Source organism: Pinus tabuliformis, chromosome Q (genome assembly GCF_031772625.1).
Source record: "Pinus tabuliformis cultivar Carrire ecotype Pingquan chromosome Q, CPIR1, whole genome shotgun sequence".
NCBI lineage: Eukaryota > Viridiplantae > Streptophyta > Pinopsida > Pinales > Pinaceae > Pinus > Pinus tabuliformis.
The window spans coordinates 831,737,394-831,754,440 of NC_142296.1; the positions used below are offsets into that span (position 1 = coordinate 831,737,394).

The 17,047-nt window shown below is 35.4% G+C and overlaps 1 protein-coding gene across 5 annotated transcripts; it reads right to left on the reverse strand.

Moving 5' to 3' along the window:
* Nucleotides 1-810: 810 nt before the first annotated feature.
* LOC149222184 (uncharacterized) lies at nt 811-15,675 on the reverse strand. 5 transcript variants are annotated; one of them, XR_016249412.1, is made up of 7 exons: nt 15,517-15,675; nt 15,147-15,347; nt 7,774-7,851; nt 7,117-7,372; nt 6,917-7,019; nt 1,371-1,463; nt 1,060-1,199 (listed from the first exon to the last, which is right to left on the reverse strand). XR_016249412.1 is itself a non-coding variant. In XM_089385303.1 (5 exons), the coding sequence occupies exons 2-5, from the start codon at nt 15,261-15,263 to the stop codon at nt 996-998; spliced, it is 501 nt and encodes a 166-aa protein (XP_089241429.1). In that variant the 5' UTR covers nt 15,264-15,347; nt 15,517-15,672; the 3' UTR covers nt 811-995. The 5 variants fall into 5 exon arrangements, 1 of the variants encoding a protein (XP_089241429.1); XR_016249410.1 differs by lacking the exon at nt 1,060-1,199 and adding an exon at nt 1,557-1,643 and having other exon boundaries at nt 1,382-1,463; XR_016249411.1 differs by lacking the exon at nt 1,371-1,463 and having other exon boundaries at nt 1,051-1,199.
* Between the last annotated feature and the right edge of the window lie 1,372 nt (nt 15,676-17,047).

Sequence of the window (17,047 nt, forward strand, 5' to 3'; positions counted from 1 at the left end):
GTGTCCAATGTTGCACCATTATTTATGCCCACTTTTTCATCCAATTTTGTATTTTTTTTGTGTCTAGTTTTACATCGTTTTCACCATCCAAATTTGCATCTTTTTTTGCCTCATTTTGTGTCCACATTTGTATATAATTTTGTGTCTAAGTTTGAGCCTAAATTTGCATTTGATTATGCATCATTTTTTACATCCAATATGGCATCCTTGGTTTCACCTTTTTTCAGCTCCATTTTGCATCTTGTTTTATGTCTTTTCTTACATCCTTTTTTTTTTCCTTTTTTGCGCCCAAGTTTGCATCCCAAATTTAAACCATTATTTGCATCATCATTTGGCATCTTAATTTGTAACATTTTTTGCTTCTTTTTAGCACTCAACTTTGCATCTTATTTTACATCTAGTTGTATATTTTTCTTTACATATATGACCGCCTTTATAGATTCATTTTACTAATTTCAATTGCATAGTGAAATATATCATAGTTTCTAGATATCATTAAAGAATATATCACAATTCAAAATCATTTGTAAAGAAATTTAAGGGAAATTGACAACATCCATCCAAGAAAATAACAATGTCATCATATACAATGATTCATTGACAATTTTCAACACATGTATAAAATAGAAACATAATACTAATAAGATCAGTATTATATTTAATCAAAACAACTAAAATTCAAATATGATTAACAGATCAAAATATTTCATGAATATAATTATTCTATGATAAATTAACAACATACATCCAAAGATGGTAATATCACCATACATTATAATTCTCTATCAAAATAATGATGATACTTTCCAATATATAAATCAAATAAAAATATAATAATAATAATATCATCATCATATTTAATCAAATCAAACTCATCGTATGATTATCACATCAAAATGTTTCATTGATATAGGGTAAATTCACAACACCCATCTAAACATAACAATGTCATTCTACACAATAATTTCTTCATCAAAAACAATGCATGTGCATGCCTAGCTACCACCACCAAGATCATCCTCATGATCATCTTGACCATCCTCATTAGTCTCTTCCACATCATCACCAACACCACAACTGTCATCATCATCTCCTCCTTCACCACCATCATCCTCATCCTCATCATCTCCTGATATATGTTGAGCATAGTTTGGATCATCATCGTGATCATCGTCTTGGCAATCATTACCTATAGTATTCTGGCAAAAAAATCAATATTACATGTTAGTATTAATTACATAACACAACGCATATTTTTGTTATACAATGCTAACCATAAAATGAGGTAAGATATAATATCTAATAGTACTAAAAAATAAAATGAAAATACAGTTCAAAAGTATATTGGAAATCCAACTAAGATTACATACCATAGAGTCCATCCAAACAACAAATTCAACCCATCTCTTTTGCTGCAGTGCCTCCTTTTCCAAATGATTTGGAGGTCTTCCATATTTTAGTTCCTGCCATTCAGTAAATAGGGAGAAATTAGATAACAATGACTTTCTTCTAGTACAAATTTTATTAAAAAAATATCAAATGTTTAATATACTTACAAAGGTTGTTATCAGTGCTTTTAAACCTTTCTGGCCACTACGATGAGTGACTTTTGTCTTGGTTAACCTCGCCTTGGATGCCTTGTCCTTAAACATAAACCAATTCAATTTATTTTCACACAAATACACGTTTAAGATACTTATAAGTATTAATACATTCTAAATAACGTTTAATGAAAAATTCAATCCCTGAATGCTTTCATCGCGGACCTTTCTTTGTGCATCCAACTTCTCATATGATTTTACAAGTTCTTTCCATAATTTAAAAGGTATGTCAAATGGTCTTTGTTTCAGTGTTTGATCTTGAGGCATTTTTTTAATTTTTCTTGTTTGGTTGCAACGAAACCTCTTACTGTTGAGCAACATTTGCAATTTTATCTTCTTAACCGACCAACCAGTACCAAATTCATTCTCTATGTCCTGTACCACCATCTTTTTTAGGTAACTGAGCACAAAGGAGTCATAGAGGTAATAAGGAAAACTTCCATGAGTCATTTCAATAGTTACACAAAACCAGATGCGACGAGGGAGACAAAGATAAAAGAAATTCCACTCTACAAGCTATTACCTACGAAAATTTCACAACTGAAATTCTATTGCGGCAACCAAAATTAATTCTTCTAATTGTTAATCACTTTAGTAGTTTATTGCTACGGTAACAACGAATTAATCACACTGCAATCTTCACAAAATTAAACATTGTGGAAGATAAACTGGAAACTGAGAAAATACTAGCATACACAATTATAACATCGTTATTTTTGGACAAAAGTCCCCAGAAAAACCCAACTTGGGAAAACCGGTGCAGCAGCGGAAGGTTTTTATTATTAAGCAACAGTGAGAAATTTCGAGTACAACTCGATGTTGAAATTTGCTAATGCTACAAAGAAAAATGTTGGTAAAAATATTGTGAGGAAATTTTTCTCATCCCCACAAGCAATCCTGGCTCAATCAAGCCAATCGAACTAGCTCTCCAACGCCTCTGCACAGGCCCTGCACCAACTCTACGCATGCCTGAAACTTGCTGGCCTGGAACTGCCTCCGATTAGTTTCTAACTGATTGTCATTGGTCTGGAAGCCTCTGGCTTGGCCCTTTGGAATTTCTTTCAGCCACTAGCACTTGCAACGACCCTTCCTCTAGCTAAATTGAATTTCCCTCTAGAGACGTATGCGCAGCACTTGTGTCATCCTCTCTGTGGCTATCTCTGCGTCTCTGCAAGCTACTCTCAGGATCTATAAAGTTTCCTCCGAACTCACTGTCTTTACCTCTCTCTGTCCCTGCTTCCCTTCTTTGACTCGAACTCTACTAGCAAACAATTGTTGCTCTCTAGAAAGTCAAACTACCCAAGGAAATCAATCTCAAGTGTATTCCTCCATTTACCCATCGACTTCTTCCTATAATCTCTAGTTGGGACTCCAACGGCCAAGATTAAAACTTAATCAATGACTAAGATTATTTCCTAGTCGATCAATGTGAGTTTCTAGAAAAATCTCACCTTCCTGAATTAATTACTGTTAATTAATCATTTTCCCTAAGACTTAGGAAAAATTTAATTACTGATTAATTAACTTAATTAAGGCACTTCTAGGTGGATTTTCCTAAAACTTTTTCTGGGTTATGGAGTCCTAGTGTTTCTTAGCCTCTCTGACAACTTCAGAGACTAGAACACCATCTGATGCTACAAAAACTAACATTACCCACCAAAGTGGGTGCCCCTATAGGAGAAAAAAATTCTCCCAATCTTCACATCCATCCGACCAACCATGTAGCCACTAACAGCCACCACTAGCTGACAATCTGCCATTGTATCCCCACCACTTGCATTAGTCATATACATTCTCACCCATCCAACGAAAACACATGAGCGAAGGTTTGCTTCCAATCAAAGGCTAATTTATTCATTTTGCAATTTGGTGCTTATTCTTGTTTGTATTTGGGCATTTTATATGTATTGTGGGATGACCTGGAAGAAAGAGGGGATTTGACTGTGATCTTGTTCCCTCACCTTAAATGGGGGGGGTTAATCTTTGATCTTAGTCCAATGGGGCCTCCCCTAATGGCCCAATGGGTATAGGTGGGGTTGATTGAGATAACATTGTTCCATTTATCCCTATTCCATACTTTCCACTTTTCATCTTACATTACAAGCCCATGTTCCACCTCCATTCTTCAGGTTCCATTGACCCTTAGTTTTCTGGGATTTGACACCCATACATCTACATACCTAGGTTGGGCCCGAAACTTTACCCTAAGAGGTTGATGTAGCTAAAAGAAAAAGAAAGAGCATATCATGGCCACAAAATAAAATAAAAAGAATATCAAAATGCCAACCCTCAAATGATAATTCTAGGAACCGCAGAGTGATATTGATGGATATTTGAGGGAAAACATTCAAATAATGATTTTTAAAGGCTTTTACACCACACTTGCCACCCAAAAGCCTCAACGCATGCCACATGGAGCTCATTTATTGGATGACACCAGCCTTTTGAGGCCTCACTGCTCACACATGTGGGCTCTCATTTGCTTTATTGTCTAAGCTATATGGGTTGACTTGTAACCCAATGCATCATTATGATTTTACTTGTCTTTTAGGGGCTTTTAGACTAAAAATTATACTTGTCCTCTTGATATAAATAAAGGAAAGGATTTTTTCATTTGTCATCATCATCACTTGTGAATTCAGCGTCTCTACTTGAGAATTTGAGCCTCTTTTCCTATTGGAGAGATGTGATCTATGGAGAATACTTTGTATTGGAGCTATATTCTTGTCTTTGGAGAAGTTGCCTTGGATCAATGATTGGATTGTACATGCATATTGTCTTGCAAGTGCTCTTTTATTGAAAAAAATTGATTTCATGTCTAATATATAGAATAAATCGGTGATCTAGATTAAATATTGTGCCTTAATTTTGTTTAGTATCAACTTTGTGGATGCTAATTCATATTATTGCATGCATTACTCATTGTATGATATGTGAATGGAAAGCCCCTTGGTGATCTTACATTAGCTCTCCCAAGTGAATTTTGGTCCCACATAAAGAAAATACTTAGGGTTATGATGTTAGGGCATCAAAATATCCTTACTCCTTTACAAGTTTTAGCCAACCTAATGAATCCATACACTCCATCAACACTAGGACTAGGCATCGCCCATCCTTATTTGGTGATAAAGTCAATTTTCATCCATAAAGTTTACTTTCTCTCTCTTACCTATCTTGGTCCTCTGAATGGCCAAGCAACCAACTAGGGCTCTCAGTGACAAGGAGAGGGAATTTTGGTCATGGAAAGTCTAAACATCGAGGGTTGAGTGGTTGCCACAAAATCATTCCCCTTGGTGGGCATTCATTCTATTTTTATGAATAATCTCCCTTACCCTAGATATTTTCCCTAGTGTAAACCCTATTTTAGTTATAGCTTCAACTTGGGGGCCTCTTGAGGGTTTCGTGTGTCTTAACCTTGTTGGAATATGTTGTAGGAAGCCCTTTCTTGGCATCTTGACCTTTAGTCATCCCAACTCTCAACCTAAAAAAATCAAACCCTAGGTCTTATGTTGCCCTAATTTGGCCTTTTCAAGGAAAGCGAACTTCTTCCTCTTGATGCCTTATGCCTAAATTGTGCCTTTCCCTTGGAGGCCTCTTTGTCACCTTACACCTCCAAGCTTAGAACACCTATTAGGTGACTTATTATATATAGGGACTCCTCCCATTGGTGAAAATCCATAATGAGCAGGGAGTTTTGGTTGTGGTGACAATGGGCCGCCACACTATTGTTGTCACTTAGTCTAGTGCATTCCTTGTAGGGTACCCCTCTCCAAGGCCTGATAGATTTTGCGGCAACACAAACAAAAGAGGTTAAAAGACAAAAGAGGCTGCAAAGGCAAAGACCACTGCCTGCCATTGTCATTGGCCTAGCACAGTCTCCAAAAATTTTAGAGATAGTTGTACAAGGATAATAATAAAGGTTGTGATGCCTCTGAAGAGGGATTGAGTGCATGAAGTATAATAGAGGTGTTAAATAGTATACTCCATGGAGGAAGAGAGTGCTCAGACACACAACAAATCGATAGTATTAGTAATTATATGCATATCAATAACATCAACATATTTCTCCCTGTAATACCTATGAATGTTCCTACTGAGAGCCAGATGCTTGAATGTGCATTGAGAGGCCAAGAGGGGGAATATCAGTGATCAATATGTGTGCATGAGGATATGATATGTGTATTAGAGAAAAGAAAGAAATATTTCTGAGTGAAACTGTGTTTGTATTTGTGTGAAAGCAAGCCTCTTCATTGGTCAGAACAAAGCAAGCCTCTTCATTGGTCAGAACAGCTAGGGATAGGATGTGTAAATGATGTATGTTCATATGATAGAGGTTCTGCATGTATGTGTACGCCTTGGTTATGTACTGACCAACCATTGCAGGTTTGTTGCTGAGGACATGGTACAAGGTCCCAGCAATGAAGAATGTTGCACTGGACACCAAGGACTCTTACACAACCTTTGTCTGCAGGTAAGAATAAATTTTGCTGCAAGAAATAGTGAGCCATTGGTGCCCAAAGAGGACATGAAGATACCTGTGAGCATGTGATGTGGGCATGCAAGCACACAGAAGAAAAGATAAAACCAAGCTCACTTCTTTTGAAGTTCAATATTTTTCATAACACGTACTCAATCAGACAAAACATAGGACTTAGACCATATGAATAAATGTGGACAAGAACAAAAAAAAGATTTAAAATAAAAAAGACAGCAATTTTGTTCTAAAAATATCCAATCCAGACATGCATGCCTGTTCTCTTTGAAAATATAAAAAAGACAGCAATTCTGTACTCAAAACATCCAATCTAGACATGCATGTCTGTTCTCCTCTGAAAATAATAGATCTACTTGCAAGCAAAAATAATGATCACTCGAAAGCAGAGGATGAAAATTATAATAATAATCTAATTTTAAGATGTATGAAACCCCCTTGTTTGTGGGACAAGTGACCCATCTCCATGCAGTGATTTGACTGCTAAAGTCTACTGAGGTGTACATACTCTAACCCCCTGTGGTTTGACTTTGAACTTGTGACCTCTTACAAGGAAGCACATGTTATCAACTATTAGGCCCACTCAAGATGTACAAAACATAGTTTTCTCTGATGTCAGAAATGAAATTGACAAATTTTGCTTCATTTAGGGTCATGTTTCTTCTGCAACTGATGGTCAGAGAGTTGCTCTTATTCATGGATAATTTTCTACCACATTCATTGGCATGCTTCTTCAGAATGAGACAGACTGTATAGAACTTCCCAGACTCTAGTTATTGTGTTCCATCATCAAGTATATCAATACAACATACAAATTACTTACCTAGGTCCAGGTCTTCTTTTCTAATATCAACAAATTTTTTGTCTTTGTATGTCTGAAGATTTTTAATAGCGACCTCATCAATTGGGTCTACGAGATAGAGGACCTGTAAAGCAACACAGTACAATGCAGTTGTCACTTTGTATGTACTATCAAGGTACATGAAATATATAAGTCATTTATGTGGAAAAGTAAAATCATACCTCAATATCCTTCTGAAATTTTTTTTTCCAAAAATGGTGCACTCCTGGCACTTTTAATGCTATCTGAAGCAATATAAAAAATACCATTTTGTTTTTCAGTCATGTTTTCAATATAATCATCCAAGCTAATCATCTCCTCATCATGCATGGATGAGAAGAACCGTAAAAGAGGAGCAATCCGTTTATGATTATTTGAGTCTTCGATACAGCCCAATTTGATATACTTTCCAAAGTTCTCCCAGAATTTCTTGTAATCCTGCATTAATAATCCAAAATAATGTAAATTCCTTTTACAGAAGCTTCAAAACGCATTCACTCAATCAACATCAAAGAATATGACAAAAGACAATGCAATAATACTTCAGTTTCATTAAGCTGACAAGAATCAATCAACATTGTTGTCACAAAACATGATTTCCATTTCTGAGAAGAAAGTTCAGGAACATAAAGATGTAAGGAATCTATAAACAACTCAAATTATGGCATAGATATTAACTGGATTCTACTAATCTATGAAACATAACTCCATTCAAATAGATAGTGTTTAATGAGAACCTCACATTGAATTTAAGGTGGAAAGTAGGATAGCATAACAATATTTCTTGGGCCATGACACGGTTAATAACTTTCCTCTAAATTTATAGGTTGTGGACTTACATCTTTATTCTCACTTTGCACAATGCCCTGAATCATATCAAATGTCTTCTGTACAAGACGCATCTTCATTATACGAACCTGACATGCACATTCAAGGATTTAGTCACAACTAAACTTAATTAGACAAATGTTCAACCGAAATGCCATTGCATCAAACATTTACTACTGCTAAAGACATGAAAGCAAATAATCACAATATCTTGTAGTTAGACTCGTTGAAACTTCAAATGGCATATGACTTGATGTAACAGCAATATAAAATCCCTACCTAGCTCCAGAACAAAACATTTACCATCTACAACTAAATCAAACATAAAGACACAATCCATATTTTTCTTCTTTAAACCCACGAAATACTTGGAAACCAAAATATTTCCAACATAGAAGCTCATATTAATGCTTGCATATCAATATTATTCAAAAAAGTACCAACTGAACTGCATATTAAATCTTATAATTTAACGTCATACAATGGCATATTTGAAAAGGAAGGTGTGAATGAGGAACTTACAATGCGGCTTTCTTGAAGGATCTCCCTGGAGACATTAAGAAGAAGATCATTTGAATCGAAAACACCTTTAACAAAGCTCAGCTAGCGTGGAAACTACATACAGGTAGAACATATTTTGTTCAACATAAGCACCAGATACCCTCAAATGAGACTATAATTTTTGGAGGAAACATTCCAGGAGTGAAGTAGTTGCAAAAAAGACAATCAATACAACTTACCAATTCACCATTAAAGTCATCAGAAATAAAAACACGCTTGACATATAGACGAATGCTCTTAGTCTTTGGATGCATTATATCCTCAGTGTTGAGGGGAGCCATACCAGGGATGTAAAGGACACTTCTAAACTCTACTTCACCCTGAATTCAGACAGTATGGGGCAATTTGTTGTAATAATCTTTCATACACCGATTACGTGAACCAAAAGAAGAAATTTTCTTTATTAAAGATCTCTGTACATCTATCCAAAAGGCCATACCTCGGTTGTGAAGTGAGTGTATGTCAAAGGATCTAGAAATTCATTGAATGCCTTCTTGTAAAACTCATTGTACTCTTCTGATGCAACCTCTTTGGGATTACACATCTAGAACATGAAAGTTAGAAAGACATAAGGCTAAGCCCCAGAGGAACAACTAGAGATTGACATGGGCCATGCTTCTGCTATATATAAAGGATTCAGGCATGCAATATTAAAATGAAATAAAACAGAATTTTGAGTTCATAATTAGCCAGAAAATATATGAAATGGTTGTTCAGAATAAGATAACACCCAATGCATCCACAGGGTCTTCTGGTAGCAATAAGCCCAACATTTTTCCCTGGTGGTGCATCCCAACGTACAGTACTAGCATGACCAATACGTTGATGATTACCTCCACCATGAGGATGCCCAACTCGATTCATCGCCACGCCACGAACCTTGGGCCAACAGTTTCTTTTGACCCTGTATTTGTGGTATGCATTGTGAGCCTTAAGCATTGGTTTTTTTGTTCTTCCACCTCCATCAACTTGACCAATCATAGCTGTACAACCACTTGACACAATCTTCTTAGCTCCAGAGGGAATCTTCACCCTGAAAAATGAGACAATTAGAGTTATCCCTCCCGTCATATAACAAAATTGAAATTCAACATAGAACCGAGATTCAACATACAATATGAAAATAAGACCCCAAGTGACCTGTAAAGTGTGATTAACATGTTTCCTATAAATTTTAAGAATCATTAAAATAATTATTTTTTCTTTCTAATATTCCCATTCAGATAACATAGATCTATGGAATCATGATAAAAGTTAAGCAGTCCCACTCCTCATTCTCATGTTTCCACTACCAAATATTCTAGCTTAAAGTCATTTAAATAAATCTGTTGATGTTGACTATGTTGTTTTTGCTATTCATGGTGTTATAAGGTAAGACAAAGCACCGCATCAGATCATGTTCTCTTATTTTGAACTCCATTTTTCTTACATGCCACCTTGCATATCTGTTATTCATCAAGATTATGGGCATGGCACTTCCAATAAGGTTATGTAAGCTGATTCTTCTATTACTCATGTAAATGTTCTTCTAACTGGTTAAATGTATGTGTAAAGCTAAGATAGGGCTTTATTTGACCTTTTCCTATTGCTCATTTTTCTTGCAGTGTTTACTCCACGATCTATTTGAAAAAATAATATGTATCAGCATATTTGTGGAGTCAATTCTTGGCTATGTGGCTGACTAGTCATAATCTAATCCATCAAAGTCACCCAAGGATTGTTCTTGGCCCCATCCACATGAAATGGTTCCTTGCAGAGTCAAATAGCCCACAAGGAGCACATGTCAAAAGCAAGATTCAAACCTAGGTGGAGAATACAACTTCTAAACATCCTAGCTAAAGCTTGTTAACTTGTTTGAAGCTTGTGATTATGCTTTCACACATAGAAAACATGTTACATTATGCATCAAAAAGCAGCAAAACCAAAGACAAACAAATACACAATGTAAAACTTAACTCCAAAACACATGTTTCATGTAAACTTGGTAAAATAAAATCAACAATTTGTTCAATTTTTAAATAATGCTATAATTTCTTCTTCTTAATTTGTTGTTATTCATTCTAATTATAGGGTAGGACACCATGTATTGGACTTGTATTTTTCCCAAGGTATATTTGGTTCCTTCCACTAAACACACTCGACTTGTTTACGATGGTTCTATTTGATACTATTTTAGATAATGACTTTTTTATATGAATTCTTCTCATTTAACTTATTTTTTACCTTACACGTTCGACTCTCTCCCTATAGAGAAACCATTTCTGCTTTTGCTACATTGGATAAGATACTTATGAAGACGTTCTTCGACTCCTTACAAGTTGTTTGTTTATTTCTAGGATTCTCAACCATGAGGCCAATCCCCTTCTCTAGGGTTTTCATGCATCATTATGGTTTGAGTGCTTGGGGTTATTTTAATTGGTTTAATCAAGCCTCCATATGGATAAGCTTCCAAACTAGCTTTCCAAACCTTCTCCTTATTACAATGCCTAAGTATTTGTATTAATAAAGATTACAACTAGTTAGCTAAATAATTATGTCTCTAAGAGTATTCTTAATTTTAGCTGACTTTTAACTCAGGATTTGTTCCTACAATGGAAATTTTTGTCACTTATTATCTTTATAAAATAACCCTATAAGAAAGAATTTTAATCCCTTACTTCTGTTGGAAATTATCAGTACATAAGAACTCTTTTATAAAGTGATATTGACCCTACTGTTAAAATCTTTCTCGTTTAAATTATTACAGGACTTTTTCCTTCCCTTAGTGGGATTCTTGCCATTTTATCATTGTATTAGGTTGAAGACATTGTATATATTTCATGCCAGACGAAATAAAATTTGTGCGATGTTTCTTACAATACATGCCCTTATGCATGATCGAATGCCATATTACTCGTTTCTTTTCTTTTTAAATTATCAACCCATTATAATCGTTTCTTCTTCTTAGTAGTAAGAAATATGGGTAATATGTGGTAATGCATCTCTTCGGATATTTTGTACTATTTATTTTTCATGTTCTATTATCTATATTGTTATTCATTAAATCTCTTCACTCTAGAATATTTATTTATCTAAAGAGATATTTTAGACTTGTTTAGAACATGTGTTTATTTGTAATTATTAAGTTCATTCTCAAAAAAGGGAACATGTATTTATTTGTAATTATTAAGTTCATTCTCAAAAAAGGGCAAACTGACTGGTAAATTTTCACAGATGAACAGAGGGCGAAAATAATTGAGAAAAGAAAAATGATCACCAAGAAACGTAAAAAAGAGTAAAATGATAATATATTATTTTCATAGAATCAACATAAAACATAATATAATACGAAAATTGTTGTTGGACGTGTTGCTAGCTTTTTCGTTGTCACTGATTTCCAGCGAAACAACTGATGGAATGATGGGCAGATATGGCTGCACAGGCAGCAGAATCATGGGCAGTAGATATAGATAGTCGAGCTTCAGTCGACATAGTTTACAGGGAGCCATGGGCAGAAGTGGAGGCATCAACTGTAGAGGAACCACCGGATAAAAGGCATCGTTGAAGGCAGAGGCATCAATTCCTTATCTGTTTTTGAATTCTTGGACATAAATATCTTAAACCATGTTTTCATCAAATATATCAGCATAAATTTTTTATAAAAGAACCTTGAAAAATAGATGAATACCATGACAATTTTTTTGTCAAATATATCAAAATTTAAGATAATATAAAAATATCTTCACAAAAAACTGTTAAAAGGTTGAAGACTCAAAAGAAAATTTAGTTCATGTGTCAAAAGTTAAACTAATTTAATAGACTATTCAGAAATACTCTGAAAATTAGAAAGCAATGGATTATGAAATTTAAAGAACTCATCAAAACCGAGAAGTACACCCAATACTATTAGAAATCACGAATGTAATTATTATTATTTTCCTGAAATCGAATGTACCTAAAATTCCCCAGCCGAACCTTCTTCAGTCAATCGTAGGTGCAGGGCACAAACATTGTGATCCATTGGCAAAACGTAGCACCCGTACACAATTTCTGAATCCCTTTGGTGGAACACGTCTATGCATCATTGATAGTTTTTTACCACTTGGAACTGCAATAATGTTGGTTAAAAATTTATTCCTTAAAAGAAAGGAATTATAATGTTCGATTAAATTTAAATTGAATTTAAGTTAAATAAGAAATAAAAGGGGCAAACTTTCAGATTATATGACCCTTCAATCAAGGAGATGCCGGATAAATTGGTGCTTTCTGGTCAACTTTTTGATAGGGTTTTCAATTAGAAGCCCTGTTCTAATTTAAAGAGGGAAGCTTCACCCTGTTAGTGCTTTTAGAAGCCCAGAGGTTTCGACAACCCATATTCTGTTAATGTTTCCAGGTCTTGGAATCTTTCTGGGCTTCGACGTTATCTATGTCCTTCTAAATCCACTTAGTTTTTTTTTGGGTTTGTGTGGCTGAAAGTTTGACAGCTTTTTCTGGTTTTAGTATGTTCTGAGGATGATTCTTCTAAAATATGGAACAAAACGCTTATTTTCATACTGAGAAATATAGATTTCCATATTGGAACCATGCTGCATTTCTTTATTAGGTATTTTCCATACTGAGTTGTATTTGAATACATATTCGGATTCAAATTTTGCTACTATGGTTTATAGCGATTCCTAGTTACACATATGCTGAAATCAGGGAGGTCAAGGTAATCAGATAAATTGTCACAACAATTATGAACAAGAGGCAACCTTCCTTGAAATTCTTGAACCTCCAGTAATCAGAAAAATTGTCACAACAATTATGAACCAGAGGCAACCTTCCTTAAAATTCTTGAACCCCCTACCCTTGCCTGGATTTGCTCACGGCGCCAATCAGTCCTCATGTACATGTACATCAAAATATTTTTTATATAATTAACTATAAATTTGTTAACATTAAAAGGACAAATAGATCCTCTGTTCATGTAGAGATGCTCACTGACGACCATGTTGACAATGGCGATGAGAGAGAGAAACTGCCGTGATATCCAATCTTCAATATGCATATTTTAGATAATAAAGACTGACCTACTAAGTTAACCAAGTAGTCGTTATACAAAGTACACATAAATGAAGCTCAAAGCTAAGAGATTTTTTTTCTCACTTTCTTTGCTTCCCACACAAACTATTACTCGATTTCGATTTTTCTTATTAGATTCCAAAATTTAATGAAATTATCTGGTTGGGAGCATTGTTGCAGTGCATGGCTTTTATCCACTATCTCCACTACAAATTTTGAAATGACAACAAAAAATCCATTAAGACCGGAATCTCCCCACAACAGTGAAAGCAGAGTTCATTATTCAAGAACAAAGTAAAGCGAACCAAATACTCTAAGAGCAGGACATGCATGAGTCCTCCAGACCCAGATCCACTAGATTGATTACATCATTTTTTCAGCTGGATGAAGCATCGATGACCCGGTAGATGCACCAGTCATGAGCAAAAATAACAGACGATCAGTGATTCAGAAGCACCCTTACCAAGCACAGTTGAGATCATCCAGATAATCCACAAGGCCATCTAGGTATGCTATCTTACAAAAGCTATAATTCTCAGCTTATATCTTGTAGACACTAGACAGACACCCATCACCAGGGTTCTCCCTTCCACACGTAACCCGTCAAACTTTGCAGTCCGATGAGCTTCAATAAAGTTTGCCAGGATAGAATCTAGCCTGGTTTATGGCCCTGCATACCTCTCCTTTGACGCTTAGATAAATTAGGACTTATTTATTTTCTAGGCTTTTGCTATTAGTCTCGTCTTCATTGTATCAGGTTTATCTGTTATTATAACCCTTGAAAATCTGATAAGGAAATCCAAGAGATGCTTCTCCATATTTGTGAATGGCATTCGTCGTAAAACTGTTGACATAGACTAGTGCACCTAAATCTGGGGGATTTAAACTGGTTACCTACTAACACGTAACTAGAACCAGCCAGATGCTCGTCTTCATTGTATCAGGTTTATCTGTTATTATAACCCTTGAAAATATGATAAGGAAATCCAAGAGATGCTTCTCCATATTTGTGAATGGCATTCTTCGTAAAACTGTTGACATAGACTAGTGCACCTAAATCTGGGGGATTTAAACTGGTTACCTACTAACACGTAACCAGAACCAGCCAGATGCTCAACAACATTGGCTACAAACAATTGAGATAATCACCCCTTTGTTATTTTATCATTCGTCATTCTGTTAAATCTGAAATCTTATATGTAGTCTCTCCTTTTTAGCGAATACCTTTAAGCACTCCAGCATCAATATATAGTTTTAGTCCCATTAACCTAATGTTCTTTCATCATTTGTGGACATTTATATAATTTATTTCTTTATTCCGAAATTCTTCTTAAAATTATTATTTCCATTTCTTTATGAACCTTCTGCTGTCGAGCAATTGGTGTTATTTTGAGCAAAATAATCTGTAAACGAAGTTTCTTGGTTAGTGAAAAGCCCGCCAAAAGTACCTCTACGCCAAGTAGATCCCTGGAAAGTGTCTATCTCTCAATGTTAGTGACATCTCAACGCATTCACCCATTCGGGAGCTTTCGTAGGCAGTCAGCATCGTATGTAGAGCATCTAGCTCGGCGGGCCTCACAGTTTGTGAGGAAGAGTAAGCAGATCGCAGAGTATTTGCTTATTTCACTCCTTTCGGAAAACCTATAAATTTTTTAAAGTAACTGCTACTTATGAATCATAAGTTTTTTAAAATAAATTCTACTTAGTTTCAGATTTTTAGATTTTTAAGGGGTTTTACCGACCCAGAAATAGAGATTCAATAAATGGAAGAGAAGCTTACTGATGGTGACATCGCCGTCGGGGCTCTGGAGCATCTTGTCCATTCCCTTGGGGCCGAGTGAGGTGCGGAGGATTCTCGCAACGGACCTGGCGGCCGCAATGTTTGCCTTCTGAGCATCTAAGCCTCTGATTCGGGTCTTCTGCTCCTGCTCCTTTATTATGATAAATGGCCTCCCGTACTCATCAAATGCCAGCGCCATCCCTGCAAACAGTAACAGATTGCAGCACAGAGATTAAAACCTAAACATACAAGAGTGGCTGCTAAAAACACACTGGATTTTGAACCAGAAACCTGAAATGCGTGTACTCCTCTCTGTGTGGAAGACTGAATGTGCGGGTGGAAATCCATTGAAGTGAAAAATGGAACATACCTTGGCGCCGTCAATGGACTGAAGAACCGATCGTGGGGTTCGAGTGTCTGCTACTGGTGAAACCCTAATTCTCAAATCTCTGCAATCTCGTTTTCGCTCCCGCCCTGCGAAAAGCGAACAGATCCTCCTTCTTGTTCTAGAACGTAAACGAAGTTTGGGTTGGGAGGGGTTTTGTAAAGAAAAGTAAAGCTTTACCTTTTTTCAAAAATGCTAATTTCATAGTGAAAAACAGTAAATACATTTTTTTATTTTCACAGCACTAGTTAAGTAGCTATATAATGTTTTTGGTTCTTGGTTAGGTTGGAAAATATTTATAATAATATAATTTTATGGTTGTTGTTTAAGTTTATTAGGTGTTATTAAAACAATAAATACATTTTTTTTATTTTCACATCACTAAAGAAGTAACTATATAATGTTTTAGGTTATTGGTTAGGTTAGAAAATATTTATAATAATAATAATATAATTTTATGGTTGTTGTTTAAGTTTATTAGGTGTAATTTTTTTTAATTTCAATTTAATAATTTTTAAATGGAAAAATATGATTTTAATTTGGTTGTATTGAAAATATTTATATGTTTTTACATATAAGGTGCATGCAAACAAAGGAGAATATATAGTAGGTCTATTTAATAGTTAATAACAAGTGTTAATTTCTTAAAATTATATGATAAATTTGAAAGGAGTAGGGTATGTATCTTTTTTCGGGTGAAATATATTAAAATTATTGTGTGAATGGGGATGTAAGACCCTATATTTTCATCTTGGGAAAATATAGTCCTCTCTTAGCCACTTGCATAGTTTAGATTGTCATAAGCAAAGTAGGTACATTGTCTTAAGATGTAAACATTTCATTTTAAGCAGTGTCATAATGTGGTTTCAGTGAAGCATTAAAAGATGGAATGAGCATGCACATTTGGGATGCTAGTGTTATATTCAGCTTGAGGCATGATTGCACGTCTAAGAAGACTCTAACAAGGGTTGCAGAGGAGAGGTTGGGGGATTGTAGTCTCACTTAGAAGTGTATACAAGCAAGTTAAGCCCTATGAGAAGTTGTGAAACAAAATTATGGGATTTGACAAGTTGCACGAAGGCAACTTAGTAGTGGTACTAAGTGAGCAATCCTTGATTCAACTTGATACTCTCTCCTTGGCACTACCACTTTGTAAGATGGAGAAGAAATGTGAAATAGATGTGCAACCCACTAAAGAAGTTGAAGGTTGTTGTAATGTATATCGGTGGTTATGTCATGATGTGAAAGGAAGTGTTGGAACTTGGAAGGTGACCATTAGAGTAGATTTACCATGGAGTGCAAGGAGGTGCAAGGATATGATAAGGAGGGAACTACACAAATCTAACAAGTAGGCCATATTGGGTTAGGATATTACTATTTTGGGACATCCAAAGTTGAAGGTGCATTTTATGGAGGTGCAGTCGAAGTGCTTGGGTGCGTGCCACAGCGTAAGGGTATCTAGGACTTTTAGTGTGTGTTAGTGGTGTTAGTGCATTGTGTTTGATCAACACTAGCT